The 16,972-nt window shown below is 36.6% G+C and overlaps 1 protein-coding gene across 1 annotated transcript in view; it reads right to left on the bottom strand.

The window, feature by feature from the left end:
- Nucleotides 1-3,990: 3,990 nt before the first annotated feature.
- LOC110441533 overlaps nt 3,991-16,972 on the bottom strand; it is a 51,938-nt gene continuing 38,956 nt past the window's right edge. The window contains exons 16-23 of the mRNA XM_021484712.1: nt 16,284-16,496; nt 15,677-15,909; nt 15,058-15,289; nt 14,434-14,707; nt 13,624-13,880; nt 13,105-13,342; nt 6,806-6,903; nt 3,991-4,943 (exon numbers count right to left, since the gene is read on the bottom strand). Of these exons, the coding sequence (XP_021340387.1) occupies nt 4,176-4,943; nt 6,806-6,903; nt 13,105-13,342; nt 13,624-13,880; nt 14,434-14,707; nt 15,058-15,289; nt 15,677-15,909; nt 16,284-16,496 (2,313 nt within the window). The 3' untranslated portion in view covers nt 3,991-4,175. The remainder of the gene's footprint in view (nt 4,944-6,805; nt 6,904-13,104; nt 13,343-13,623; nt 13,881-14,433; nt 14,708-15,057; nt 15,290-15,676; nt 15,910-16,283; nt 16,497-16,972) is intronic.

A 16,972-nucleotide genomic window follows, 5' to 3' on the forward strand; every position in this document is an offset into this window, starting at 1 on the left:
GTAGGAATGGTTTGTATTTTGAAACAGGTACATCATCTCTTACTAATAAATGAAAAACAAAAAAATCTTTGACATTTTTTTTTTATTTTTTTTATTGACGATGACAATTAATACTTCAATCCCTGAATATGTATCATTTGCCGCCTACTATCAGTAAAAATATCGGCTTCGTCACTAGAAGCAATAATGACTACAGAACTCCTAATTTTATACATTCACTAACAGACCGCTACTTTATCTATTCCAGTCTGATGCTTAACAAAAAGTTGAATTCCCAAAAAATGGGCATCACTTTTAATTCCAGCATAAAGTGATAATTATAAAAGAAATGTTTTCATGTAATTCACGTTTACAACATTCTCGATACTCCAGGTGTTTCGCTCACTCTCAGGAGTTCATTTGTAGAGGAATTGATGTGATCAAATAACGTAAATTAATGTGATAAAATATCGTATAATCTGTCGATGGGAGAATAAAAGGAGATAGTTATCTAGGACTAAACGACGAGAATAATGTCACCCTATTAAATCTGAATACTTGAGTAATTTATATGGATGGCCATTTAACCATGTCGATAACAAAATCGTAAGTAAATCATTCGTGTTCATTAACGCGTAGTCGTCTCCAAACGATGATTCAATTTCCGGCCTTATACCAAATAGAATTAGGAAGTAATATGTATATGCTTAACATTCCATAGTAATTTCGTCAAACCTTGTAACAAAAACTGGACAAAAGAAAGGAACCGTCTACTTACAGGTAGTCGTCAATTTGACACCATACGGAATAGACATGGAATAAACGATTTCCATTTTCTTTCTCTGTGACCCGTTTTTGTTATTGTGGTTGTTAATTAGTCTTGTTTTCTTCAATTTGGTTGCCAGGATGATTTCTTTTGTTTTGTTTCGGTGTACGCTTAGATTCTGATTTTTGTTTTCCTTTTTGTTTCGGTGTACCCTTAGTTTCTAAGTTTGTTTTCCTTTTTGTTTTGGTGTACCCTTAGTTTCTGATTATGTCTATCCTTTTTTGTTTCGCTGTACCCATAGTTTCTGATTATGTCTATCCTTTTTGTTTCGCTGTACCCATAGTTTCTGATAATGTCTATACTTTTTGTGTCGGTGTACCCTTAGTTTCTAAGTTTGTCTATTCTTTTTGTTTCGGTGTACCCTGAGTTTCTGATTTTTGTTTTCCTTTTTGTTTCGGTGTACCCTGAGTTTCTGATTTTTGTTTTCCTTTTTGTTTCAGTGTACCCTTAATTTCTGATTTTTGTTTTCCTTTTTGTTTCGGTGTACACTTAGTTTCTGATTTTTTTTCCTTTTTGTTTCAGTGTACCCTTAGTTTCTGAAAAAAACCACTTTTTGTATTGGAAGCATATATTAGTTCCGTGTAAGAAATACAAGTATATCATACCCAGCCTTTCAAATAGAACATGAAACACGTCTAACTTTTTTAATTGAATTAAGAGCTAGAACTACGGTGAGCGGAAGTAGATTCAAGCACAAAATTCTTATTCCTTTCTCGTCCATGCAAAACGTTAATCTAAGGTGCAAAGTTACATCTGGAAATAGTACAGAATTCGAGCCCACAATCTTCAAGAAAACAGAAACGCTGTAATGGTCCCTATAAAGACATTGGTCTTATATGGTATTAAAATCTAGACTTCATTCATGCGGAACTATGAATTCCATTGAGACATTACTAGGACGAGGAAAGCAGTGCCTTCAACAACATTTACTTTTTCATTTTCTTCTCTTCCTCGCAAAACTTCATTTATGTTTCTGTCTAAAACAAATTGCATAAATCATATTAAGTATAATACAGTGAAATTGACAGTGATTTTGTGTTTATTACAGAATATTAAAACTGATCCATGCATGAAACGCGATACAAAAAGACAAAATAAATATCACAGTAAACGCTATTTTTTTTAAATAAAAAAATAATTTTAAAAACCTGCAATTTTTTAATTGAGATTGAATTCCTTAAAATCTTTGATACAATGTAATATCATGTTATGCACTATTTTCTAAAGGCGTGTTTAATATGACACAAAGAGGTTCAATTGTATACATAATTATGTGTATCTATGGCACAAAACAACCTTGATTATACGATTTATGGCACACAACTGTAACAATATAAACTACCACATAATAAGGCCGAAAGTCATGCTATTTAGTCAATATCATAAAGAAAAGTATACAGCATATTCAATATCACAAAGAAAATAATATAAAATATTCAATATTACAAATAACAATGCATTCAATATCACAAAGAGATAATACAACATATTCAATATAACAAAGAAAACAATACAACATAATTATTCAATATCACAAAGAAAATAATATAAAATATTCAAAATCACAAAGAAAATATAATATTAAATATTACAAATAATACAATACATTCAATATCACAAAGAAATAATACTGCATATCCAATATCACAAAGAATCAAATAAAATATCGAGGTATTCAATATGGCACACATTTTTTGCGTTTGGAGTATTTTGACAATGAATTTTTAAAACTGATGAGAAATAAATACTCGTTCGTGGTACCCCGTGTTAGAAAGCACACGGGCTAATTATTGCTTATTTTGTTATTCAAGGTGTAAGATAGGCACACAGGATTACTATTGTTTATTGTGCTATTACAGGTGTTAGATAAGCACACAGGATTCCTATTGTTTATTGTGCTATAACAGGCGTTAGATAAGCACACAGGATTACTATTGTTTGTTGTGCTATTACAGGTGTTAGATTAGCACACAGGATTACAATTGTTTATTGTGCTATTACAGGGGTTAGATAAGCACACAGGATTACTATTGTTTGTTGTGCTATTACAGGTGTTAGATAAGAACACAGGCTGATAATTGTTTATTTTGTTATTCAATGTGTTAGATAGGCACAGATATTTACTATTGATGATTGTGCTATTACAGGTGTTAGATAAGCACTCAGGGTTACTATTGTTTATTGTGCTATAACAGGCGTTAGATAAGCACACAGGATTACTATTGTTTGTTGTGCTATTACAGGTGTTAGATTAGCACACAGGATTACAATTGTTTATTGTGCTATTACAGGTGTTAGATTAGCACACAGGATTACAATTGTTTATTGTGCTATTACAGGAGTTAGATAAGAACACAGGATTACTATTGTTTATTGAGCTATTACAGGTGTTAGATAAGCACTCAGGATTACTATTGTTTATTGTGCTATTTCAGGTGTTAGATAAGAACACAGGCTGATAATTGTTTATTTTGTTATTCAATGTGTTAGATAGGCACAGATATTTACTATTGATGATTGTGCTATTACAGGTGTTAGATAGATAAGCACACAGGATAACTATTGTTTATTGTGCTATTACAGGAGTTAGATAGATAAGCACACAGGATTACTATTGTTTGTTGTGCTATTACAGGTGTTAGATAAGACCACAGGATTACTATTGTTTATTGAGCTATTACAGGTGTTAGATAAGCACACAGGATTACTATTGTTTGTTGTGCTATTACAGGTGTTAGATTAGCACACAGGATTACAATTGTTTATTGTGCTATTACAGGAGTTAGATAGATAAGCACACAGGATTACTATTGTTTGTTGTGCTATTACAGGTGTTAGATTAGCACACAGGATTACAATTGTTTATTGTGCTATTACAGGAGTTAGATAGATAAGCACACAGGATTACTATTGTTTGTTGTGCTATTACAGGTGTTAGATAAGCACACCGGGTTACTATTGTTTATTGTGCTATTTCAGGTGTTAGATAAGAACACAGGCTGATAATTGTTTATTTTGTTATTCAATGTGTTAGATAGGCACAGATATTTACTATTGATTATTGTGCTATTACAGGTGTTAGATTAGCACACAGGATTACAATTGTTTATTGTGCTATTACAGGAGTTAGATAAGAACACAGGATTACTATGCTTTATTGAGATATTCCAGGTGTTAGATAAGAACACAGGCTGATAATTGTTTATTTTGTTATTCAATGTGTTAGATAGGCACAGATATTTACTATTGATTATTGTGCTATTACAGATGTTAGATAAGCACACAGGATTCCTATTGTTTATTGTGCTATTACAGGAGTTAGATAGATAAGCACACAGGATTACTATTGTTTGTTGTGCTATTACAGGTGTTAGATTAGCACACAGGATGATGATGTTTGTGTTGGTTGCTCTGCTGGTTTCGGGTCTTCATTTGGTGAGACTTGTATCGGTTCCTGTTTAGGAGATGCTTGTTTTGGCCAATCATTTCTAGATTCTGTTTTATGAGCTGGTCCTGTTTTCATTGACCCCTTTCCTTGTTGTTTTGTTTGAGGAGCCTTTTTTTGTTCCATTTTAGGTGGTTCCTTCTTTTGCTCGACTTTCGGGGGCTCCTGTTTCGAAGGTGGCCCCTTTTTAGGAGTTTTATCTTTTAGGGTTTCACTTGGCGTATCCTTGTTGTCAATCTTTGAATTTTCAATTGCAAATGGGGCGACATTCTCTTTTATTTTCATGTGCAACTCCTCAAATTTATCTCCAACCCATGTAATTTGGACTGTCTCGTCACGGTAGAAATTGATAAAGAGAAGCTGTGTGAAGACCATACTCATAGGTCCAGTGGGGGGCCAGTCTATCTTCTCCAGGAGGAGAGGAACCATTGGCTTCTTGAGAGAATCGGCCAGACTCACCTCCCTGCGACAGTTGGCAGACAGTGCATACTTGGTTGTCACACAGCTCAGGACAACCTTACAGCCACGGACACCCCTGTCAATTTTGTCGTACAGCGAGTCCCCGCCTCCCATCTGGTAGATATCCATCCAGCAGCTGTATCCGAGCTCATTCAGCCTCCTGTACAGCTGCTTGATCTGATTCTGTTTACCCCACTGGTACGACAGGAACACGTCAGGAGACTCCTCCTCCTCCTCCTGAAATCAAACGATACTGTATAGTTACTTTAACACAATATTTATAACAAATTATTGAAGTTTTAGAACTCGCGCAACACCGATTATAGTCAAAGGTCCAATTAAACTCTCTTTCGGAAGGACAATAGAAGTGTATGTTATTTTCTTTTCAGCTTGAGATTACAAATATGATAAAAGATATTTAACTCAAACAGGGGTTTTCGTGTACCGCACAAGTTTTAGTGCGAAAAAATATAGAAAAGTGACTACAGAAACCCCATCTAGGTAGGCACCACACCGTAGAAAAGTGACTACAGAAACCCCATCTAGGTAGGCACCACACCGTAGAAAAGTGACTACAGAAACCCCATCTAGGTAGGCACCACACCGTAGAAAAGTGACTACAGAAACCCCATCTAGGTAGGCACCACACCGTAGAAAAGTGACTACAGAAACCCCATCTAGGTAGGCACCACACCGTAGAAAAGTGACTACAGAAACCCCATCTAGGTAGGCACCACACCGTAGAAAAGTGACTACAGAAACTCCATCTAGGTAGGCACCACGCCGCTTGACCAGTATGTATAACCATACCGAGCATGATATCCAGGATTATGTGGTCATTTTGGTTTACAACAAAGATACTTAATTCCCATGATATACCAATATTCAGAGTCTGGCGGCCAGACAGGAAGGATTGACCGAGATATGCTCCTGATACTGACACGGACATATACATTGCCACACGGGTACATTGACGGGAATAACAAATGCCCCGACTTTGTATGAAACATAGTAAAACGGCCTATTAGAACTTGATTTTAAGCTTGAAATATTTTTCTATTCAAAAGGCAGCAGTGGCGATCATTCCTACCAAGTTTCAGTTAAATCGGCCCAGTAGAACTTGAATTTTAAGTTTGAAATATTTTTTAAAACATGGCGGCCGTGATGGCCATATTGGATTTCTGATCGACCCGAAAAATAACAACACTTTGTCAAGACCATGAGTCGATCATTCCTACCGAGTTTCAGTTAAATCGGCACAGTAGAACTTGACTTTTAAGTTTGAAATAGTTTTTCAAAATGGCGACCGTTGCGGCCATATTGGATTTCTGATCGACTCGAAAAATAATAACACTTGGTCAGGGAGGTGTCAGTAACATTCCCATGAAGTATCAATGAAATAAAAATGAATTACGCTCGACGACGGACGGAGACGGATAGTTGGACATGTTGCCAGAATCTCCAGCAAACACGCTCCGCGGGTGTTAAAACACAATAAATATGAACTTATGAATTCGACCGAACCACATGTTTAAAAAAAGGAAAGACACAATATTTTTACAAAATAATGTCAATAAAAATGATACTGACATATATAAGTATTGCATTAATGTATATCAATTTAATAAATGCTGAAATTGTGTAAAATTAATTATCTATACACGATATAAAAATTGACATTTTATAATAAAACCAAATACACATAGTAATTGCAGGTAAGAGTTATCGTTCTTGAAAAACTTCACAGTAGTGAAATAGGTAGCCGGTTTCCTGAAGTACAGAAAAATGGACACATGTGGCTCATTGATAAAAAAAACCTGAATCAATGCCTGGATTGCTTTGAACAACTTTAATATTGAGAGAACACACTGTTCTGTCAATAATAAACATACAGTATTCATCAGTTTAATATTAAACATTAGAATTTGCGGAAATTATGATGCTGTCTCCCTACATTGGTTATTCAACTAGGGATGTACTTCCTGTTTCCGTTTATCAATACACTCCAATGACCTTAAAGTGGTCCGAGACATACACAGAAAAAAAGAGAAATGTACATAATTTTTGTACTGTTGAAATTCGCCTGTATAACAAACCTTGGTTGCAGTTGTCTGTACTTGAGAACTTTGACCTCCATCTTTCCTTTTGGTGATGACAATTTCTTCAGCCACGGGGACCCACCAGTCCTTGTACTCTGTGTGCACAAAAACATGTTTTGTTACAATACAGTTCAGTATGCATTGAGACTAAATGCGGTTTATATCTACCGACCAGCTACTACTATATGTGATTTGTATCTACCGACCAGCTACTGCTATATGTGGTTTATATCTACCGACCAGCTACTACTATATGTGATTTGTATCTACCGACCAGCTACTACTATATGTGTTTTATATCTACCGACCAGCTACTACTATATGTGATTTGTATCTACCGACCAGCTACTACTATATGTGATTTATATCTACCGACCAGCTACTACTATATGTGGTTTATATCTACCGACCAGCTACTACTATATGTGGTTTATATCTACCGACCAGCTACTACTATATGTGGTTTATATCTACCGACCAGCTACTACTATATGTGGTTTATATCTACCGACCAGCTACTACTATATGTGGTTTATATCTACCGACCAGCTACTACTATATGTGGTTTATATCTACCGACCAGCTACTACTATATGTGGTTTATATCTACCGACCAGCTACTACTATATGTGGTTTATATCTACCGACCAGCTACTACTATATGTGGTTTATATCTACCGACCAGCTACTACTATATGTGGTTTATATCTACCGACCAGCTACTACTATATGTGGTTTATATCTACCGACCAGCTACTACTATATGTGGTTTATATCTACCGACCAGCTACTACTATATGTGGTTTATATCTACCGACCAGCTACTACTATATGTGGTTTATATCTACCGACCAGCTACTACTATATGTGGTTTATATCTACCGACCAGCTACTACTATATGTGGTTTATATCTACCGACCAGCTACTACTATATGTGGTTTATATCTACCGACCAGCTACTACTATATGTGGTTTATATCTACCGACCAGCTACTACTATATGTGGTTTATATCTACCGACCAGCTACTACTATATGTGGTTTATATCTACCGACCAGCTACTACTATATGTGGTTTATATCTACCGACCAGCTACTACTATATGTGGTTTATATCTACCGACCAGCTACTACTATATGTGGTTTATATCTACCGACCAGCTACTACTATATGTGGTTTATATCTACCGACCAGCTACTACTATATGTGGTTTATATCTACCGACCAGCTACTACTATATGTGGTTTATATCTACCGACCAGCTACTACTATATGTGGTTTATATCTACCGACCAGCTACTACTATATGTGGTTTATATCTACCGACCAGCTACTACTATATGTGGTTTATATCTACCGACCAGCTACTACTATATGTGGTTTATATCTACCGACCAGCTACTACTATATGTGGTTTATATCTACCGACCAGCTACTACTATATGTGGTTTATATCTACCGACCAGCTACTACTATATGTGGTTTATATCTACCGACCAGCTACTACTATATGTGGTTTATATCTACCGACCAGCTACTACTATATGTGGTTTATATCTACCGACCAGCTACTACTATATGTGGTTTATATCTACCGACCAGCTACTACTATATGTGGTTTATATCTACCGACCAGCTACTACTATATGTGGTTTATATCTACCGACCAGCTACTACTATATGTGGTTTATATCTACCGACCAGCTACTACTATATGTGGTTTATATCTACCGACCAGCTACTACTATATGTGGTTTATATCTACCGACCAGCTACTACTATATGTGGTTTATATCTACCGACCAGCTACTACTATATGTGGTTTATATCTACCGACCAGCTACTACTATATGTGGTTTATATCTACCGACCAGCTACTACTATATGTGGTTTATATCTACCGACCAGCTACTACTATATGTGGTTTATATCTACCGACCAGCTACTACTATATGTGGTTTATATCTACCGACCAGCTACTACTATATGTGGTTTATATCTACCGACCAGCTACTACTATATGTGGTTTATATCTACCGACCAGCTACTACTATATGTGGTTTATATCTACCGACCAGCTACTACTATATGTGGTTTATATCTACCGACCAGCTACTACTATATGTGGTTTATATCTACCGACCAGCTACTACTATATGTGGTTTATATCTACCGACCAGCTACTACTATATGTGGTTTATATCTACCGACCAGCTACTACTATATGTGGTTTATATCTACCGACCAGCTACTACTATATGTGGTTTATATCTACCGACCAGCTACTACTATATGTGGTTTATATCTACCGACCAGCTACTACTATATGTGGTTTATATCTACCGACCAGCTACTACTATATGTGGTTTATATCTACCGACCAGCTACTACTATATGTGGTTTATATCTACCGACCAGCTACTACTATATGTGGTTTATATCTACCGACCAGCTACTACTATATGTGGTTTATATCTACCGACCAGCTACTACTATATGTGGTTTATATCTACCGACCAGCTACTACTATATGTGGTTTATATCTACCGACCAGCTACTACTATATGTGGTTTATATCTACCGACCAGCTACTACTATATGTGGTTTATATCTACCGACCAGCTACTACTATATGTGGTTTATATCTACCGACCAGCTACTACTATATGTGGTTTATATCTACCGACCAGCTACTACTATATGTGGTTTATATCTACCGACCAGCTACTACTATATGTGGTTTATATCTACCGACCAGCTACTACTATATGTGGTTTATATCTACCGACCAGCTACTACTATATGTGGTTTATATCTACCGACCAGCTACTACTATATGTGGTTTATATCTACCGACCAGCTACTACTATATGTGGTTTATATCTACCGACCAGCTACTACTATATGTGGTTTATATCTACCGACCAGCTACTACTATATGTGGTTTATATCTACCGACCAGCTACTACTATATGTGGTTTATATCTACCGACCAGCTACTACTATATGTGGTTTATATCTACCGACCAGCTACTACTATATGTGGTTTATATCTACCGACCAGCTACTACTATATGTGGTTTATATCTACCGACCAGCTACTACTATATGTGGTTTATATCTACCGACCAGCTACTACTATATGTGGTTTATATCTACCGACCAGCTACTACTATATGTGGTTTATATCTACCGACCAGCTACTACTATATGTGGTTTATATCTACCGACCAGCTACTACTATATGTGGTTTATATCTACCGACCAGCTACTACTATATGTGGTTTATATCTACCGACCAGCTACTACTATATGTGGTTTATATCTACCGACCAGCTACTACTATATGTGGTTTATATCTACCGACCAGCTACTACTATATGTGGTTTATATCTACCGACCAGCTACTACTATATGTGGTTTATATCTACCGACCAGCTACTACTATATGTGGTTTATATCTACCGACCAGCTACTACTATATGTGGTTTATATCTACCGACCAGCTACTACTATATGTGGTTTATATCTACCGACCAGCTACTACTATATGTGGTTTATATCTACCGACCAGCTACTACTATATGTGGTTTATATCTACCGACCAGCTACTACTATATGTGGTTTATATCTACCGACCAGCTACTACTATATGTGGTTTATATCTACCGACCAGCTACTACTATATGTGGTTTATATCTACCGACCAGCTACTACTATATGTGGTTTATATCTACCGACCAGCTACTACTATATGTGGTTTATATCTACCGACCAGCTACTACTATATGTGGTTTATATCTACCGACCAGCTACTACTATATGTGGTTTATATCTACCGACCAGCTACTACTATATGTGGTTTATATCTACCGACCAGCTACTACTATATGTGGTTTATATCTACCGACCAGCTACTACTATATGTGGTTTATATCTACCGACCAGCTACTACTATATGTGGTTTATATCTACCGACCAGCTACTACTATATGTGGTTTATATCTACCGACCAGCTACTACTATATGTGGTTTATATCTACCGACCAGCTACTACTATATGTGGTTTATATCTACCGACCAGCTACTACTATATGTGGTTTATATCTACCGACCAGCTACTACTATATGTGGTTTATATCTACCGACCAGCTACTACTATATGTGGTTTATATCTACCGACCAGCTACTACTATATGTGGTTTATATCTACCGACCAGCTACTACTATATGTGGTTTATATCTACCGACCAGCTACTACTATATGTGGTTTATATCTACCGACCAGCTACTACTATATGTGGTTTATATCTACCGACCAGCTACTACTATATGTGGTTTATATCTACCGACCAGCTACTACTATATGTGGTTTATATCTACCGACCAGCTACTACTATATGTGGTTTATATCTACCGACCAGCTACTACTATATGTGGTTTATATCTACCGACCAGCTACTACTATATGTGGTTTATATCTACCGACCAGCTACTACTATATGTGGTTTATATCTACCGACCAGCTACTACTATATGTGGTTTATATCTACCGACCAGCTACTACTATATGTGGTTTATATCTACCGACCAGCTACTACTATATGTGGTTTATATCTACCGACCAGCTACTACTATATGTGGTTTATATCTACCGACCAGCTACTACTATATGTGGTTTATATCTACCGACCAGCTACTACTATATGTGGTTTATATCTACCGACCAGCTACTACTATATGTGGTTTATATCTACCGACCAGCTACTACTATATGTGGTTTATATCTACCGACCAGCTACTACTATATGTGGTTTATATCTACCGACCAGCTACTACTATATGTGGTTTATATCTACCGACCAGCTACTACTATATGTGGTTTATATCTACCGACCAGCTACTACTATATGTGGTTTATATCTACCGACCAGCTACTACTATATGTGGTTTATATCTACCGACCAGCTACTACTATATGTGGTTTATATCTACCGACCAGCTACTACTATATGTGGTTTATATCTACCGACCAGCTACTACTATATGTGGTTTATATCTACCGACCAGCTACTACTATATGTGGTTTATATCTACCGACCAGCTACTACTATATGTGGTTTATATCTACCGACCAGCTACTACTATATGTGGTTTATATCTACCGACCAGCTACTACTATATGTGGTTTATATCTACCGACCAGCTACTACTATATGTGGTTTATATCTACCGACCAGCTACTACTATATGTGGTTTATATCTACCGACCAGCTACTACTATATGTGGTTTATATCTACCGACCAGCTACTACTATATGTGGTTTATATCTACCGACCAGCTACTACTATATGTGGTTTATATCTACCGACCAGCTACTACTATATGTGGTTTATATCTACCGACCAGCTACTACTATATGTGGTTTATATCTACCGACCAGCTACTACTATATGTGGTTTATATCTACCGACCAGCTACTACTATATGTAGTTTATATCTACCGACCAGCTACTACTATATGTGGTTTATATCTACCGACCTGCTACTACTTCATGTGATTTATATCTACCGACCAGTTACTACTATATGACATTGGTTATTCAACTAGGGATGTACTTCCTTGTGATTTATATCTACCGACCAGCTACTACTATGTGTAGTTTATATCTACCGACCAGCTACTACTATATGTGGTTTATATCTACTGACAGTAACTACTATATGTAGTTTATATCCACCGACCAGATACTATTTTATGTGGTTTAAATCTACCGACCAGCTACTACTATATGGGATTTTTATCTACCGACCAGTTACTACTATATGTGGTTTATATCTACCAACCGCTACTTTTATTCTTTCCTACATAAAACCTACCTACTTAATGCTATTGTTCTACGTTTGAGAAGTCTTTGTTGTCGTTATGAAGACATTCATTCTAATTTCATGAAGCAATATTACTTTTAATGACCTAGTATGTTTAAATTCATTCAATTACTTGAAGTCGAACATATAAAAGAACCTTCCACTTTAGGCAAGTAAGAAAGTAAAAGCAGGAAAGGGTAGGGCGTGACTAGAACTTGTCAAGTAGAGAACTTATAATAAATCTATGTTGATTGTATATAAGATATGTTAGTCCTGCCCAGATGTGTCCAAGTGTATGAATGTGAATTTTGTATGATGGCGATGATGACGTGCTCGAGTTGGTATGTTAGTATAATCTGCCATTGTGTTATGTAGTTGCAAAACACAAACAAATAAGGATATCAAACAATTTAAAAATCCACACACCTCCAGACATGAGGGATTCGTCAGGCATGGCTTTATACATGTTGAGCTGCATCAACAGTTCCTGGAATTTTGGGACTGGCCAGTAGCGTTGGTCTTCAGTCTCCTCCCCTCCTCGCTGGAAAAATCTCACAAACAGGTACTCACTGAAGATGGGTCCCATGGAGCCTCTAGGGGGCCAGCCCATCTTCTCCATCAGAAGGGGAATCATGGGCTTTCCAAGGTTTACAGACAGGTTCACCTTTAAAATTAATAAATGCCGTGCCTTGATACAAGTAGACATGTACTTGTTTCCTATTCCTGACTTTCATTCGTTATTCTGAGCTTATTTTATATTATCATATTAACATTTTGATTTAGACAATTAGCAAAATATTCCGTTTTGTATTAACAATATTTCAAACATCAAAATAAACAGTTCTGTCCATAACACAATCCTGAAATATTTCAAATAAAATTATTTTAACTACATCTGAAACAGAACAAATCAGAGCAAATTCCTGCGTGCTGCTGACTGCTCACCTCTCTGTTACAGTTGGGAGAGTTGGCGTACTTCTCTGATACACAACATATGATGACCTTTGCACCACGGATTCCGTTGTCAATCTTTTCAAACAGTTTGTCTCCACCTCCCATTTGTCCGATGTCCATCCAACACTCGTAGCCGGCCATTAACATATGGTTCCGTAGTAACTTGACCTCTTCCTGATGACCCCACTGGTAACTAAGGAAGATCGGTGGAGGTGTGGCGTAGTCTACCTCCTCCTCCACAACACCCTCTGGTGGAAAAAAAAAGAAACACATAAGGTACAGTAAGATACAGTCCTCTACCAATTACTAAGAAGAGTTCTAGAGGAAAGATTCTTGTTAATGATATTGTTTCAACTCCAGCACTTAAATAACACATTACATTTTTGAATTTAATAATCCCAACAAAATAATGATCTTTTACTCAAACACCGTATTATTTTGAATCGATTGAAATGTGCTTCAAATCAAATTATCACATAAAACAAATATACCTGTCTTAACTAGAACCTATATAACATGGAACCCTGTGTAAACCAATTCATGTAAAACGAAGGCGTGTCATAAAAAATAAGCATATCACTATTATCAAAATTATACTTATACAGTGTAATTTAATGTCTTTTAAACTATTTATGAACCAAACCTTGAACTAGTCAAACTGAACAGGTTTCCATGCTAACTGTATCCTATTATAAAGTATCTCATCTGAACGAAAACACTGATACCGATCATGGTCGTTATTTACATAATATAATCACTACTCACAAAATCAGCAAGCACTTATCTCCATTGGTAACTGACCTACTGCCTTCATGGCGTTCTCAACAATGGCGGCACCATCCAGCCTGTTCATCTCCTGCAGACTGTTCAATATGGCATGGGTGGCCTCTATCGTTTTGTGGGTAGCATACCACTCACTGAGGAGGCCCATACAGGGGTCATGCTGGGTCGCCCAGCCCTTAATGTCCTGTGGTGAATAGCCCAACCTCTTGGCCAAAAGTCTCCAGTCATGTTCCGTTTTAGGGTTCATCAGCTTGGTCAGATCTCTTGACCATTTAGGGGCATTTGTCATTGTCTGTAAAATTGCAAATGAGAAAAAAATGAACACTATATAGATGAAACTGACAGTGAAAAATTATAATCATTAACCAATATTAAGCGTCATAATGTCCGATGTCATAATATTTCGAGATCAGTTTTCGATTTAGTTTAACTTAAGCCATCATTCGTTCTCCAAAGGGTGAATTTGACATGACAGCGAGTATAAGTACACATAATTCTATATTACATGTGAAGGGCGAAATTAACACTGGGCGAAAACGGATTTTACCAGTGAAGAGCAAATATCTAAATGGGCGAAACACTTTCGGTAAACAGTAACTTCCCAGAATACAGATCTGTCCCTATACCTTAACCAAAGCCTACCTTGTTGTCGACTTCTTCCACCTTGATCTTCGTCTCCTCCAGGTCTTGTTTCACCACTTTAACGTCTTCCTCGACCGTCTTAACATCCTTTTTCACAGTTTTGATTTCCTTGTCCTGTTTTATTACAGTCGTTTTGACCTCCGCTACCTCTGCTTTGGTTTCCTCAACCTGTTCGACTAGATCGTCGAGTATCTCTAATTTCTGTTTGAATTCTTCGTAAATGCTTTCCACGCTGCAACCAGAAGAGTTAAATGATATAACTGTTATTAGGAGCCAGTGGCTGCGTTATTGTGACAAAAATACATAAGGGTAGTGCTGGTATATTTAAGGACTCTTTACTCGCCCTCACATATCACTTTTGGTGTCCTGTATCTTGTCCCTCACTGAAATTCAGTTCGCTTATTGCCTAGCATGGCTTACAATTTGTTGTTTTACGATATTAAATCAAAAGCAGTTGTTGACTTTTCAGGCATCACTTTTCCACGTGGTAAAACATTGAAAGGTCATTAAATTATAAAATGCTATCCCAAAGGGGAAAACCTGTGCAATTCTATATCCTGTCTAAGTAAAACGAGGGTTATTATATTACACAGGTTTCAAAGCGTAAGCAAGCACATACTTCACTCCGTCTATGGCATTGAGCATGAGCTTGGCCATGTCTCTCAACGTAACGTCGGATCCTGTCTTGTGCAGATCTTCAAAGTAGGGTCTGTAAGGTTTGAGGTAGTCCATTCCGTGCATAACTGCCAGGGACCTAGCCCCGTTTATCACTGTTACCTGGTCCGTGCTACATGTATCACGACACCTTTTGGCCATGCTCATGAATTCTTCCATGATAGTCTTCACCATCTCCTATGTACGTTGAATGACAAGTGAGAAACAGCTTTTGAAGGTAAAAATCCCTTTCAGATTTATTGTTTTGAACAAATGGCCATTTTTGTAATAGTGATTTTGGAAACATCTATAACTATAAACTGATGAATTTTGCAAAGATGTCTTTTAAGTTTGAACTAACGGTTTTTGATTTTTAATACTGTTATTATTGCACACTGATGATGTTAGAAAGAGAAAAAAAAGTTTGAAAATTCATTTCGACTTACAGTTCTTTTGGGAAGATCGTATTTTGAAGTGTAAGAAGAAATAATAAAATGATCACAAGAGAAAATGAACATATCTTAATATAACTAGGACGAAGTTGAGGAATATGTTTTAAAATTGATGCTCACCTTCTTCTGGTCAGCCAAAGTCAGCCCTATGAAATCAACGGAATATTCTATCTTCACCTTGGGATTCTGCAGAACCTTTTTAATCATGTTTTCCCCAAATAGATCTGGTTGTTTCACCATGACTCTCGAAAAGGCAGCCAACATGTTGTATTGGGATTCCTCGTCATTCACGTATTTCACCACCATCACATCAATGTCCTTTTGGACGAAATACTGAAATATCAAATTCAAACATAAACTCCATATTTTAGATTAATGAAGGTAAAGATTTTAAACCATTGGCTGTCTGTATCATATTTGGTGAAACTATATCAAGGCAGTGGCTATGTTCTTTTAATATAGAAAAAAGGAAAGAAACGAAATTAATACTAGTAAGTAAAAAGTACAAAATTGTACCTAAAACCTGGGAATTTCTTTGAAGAGTTCATTTATTTAAAACAAAGGCCACATTTATTACAAAATAATTCAACGTCAATTACTTGATTGTTCGCCGACTGCTATAACTTAGATTATCATTGTATATCGAAAAACTGTCAAATCATTGGGGGTTAGGGCAGCTTCCAGAATCCTCCTTCCCACATCGGTCTGTCTGCCATGTAACTTCATATCTTTTTATAAAAAGCGCTATTGAATTTATTTACTCATTTTTATCAAAATTGAAACAATAACTTGAACTGAACTATTTCTCC

The sequence above is a fragment of the Mizuhopecten yessoensis genome, unplaced genomic scaffold (assembly GCF_002113885.1).
Source record: "Mizuhopecten yessoensis strain PY_sf001 unplaced genomic scaffold, ASM211388v2 scaffold1869, whole genome shotgun sequence".
In the NCBI taxonomy this organism is placed as follows: domain Eukaryota; kingdom Metazoa; phylum Mollusca; class Bivalvia; order Pectinida; family Pectinidae; genus Mizuhopecten; species Mizuhopecten yessoensis.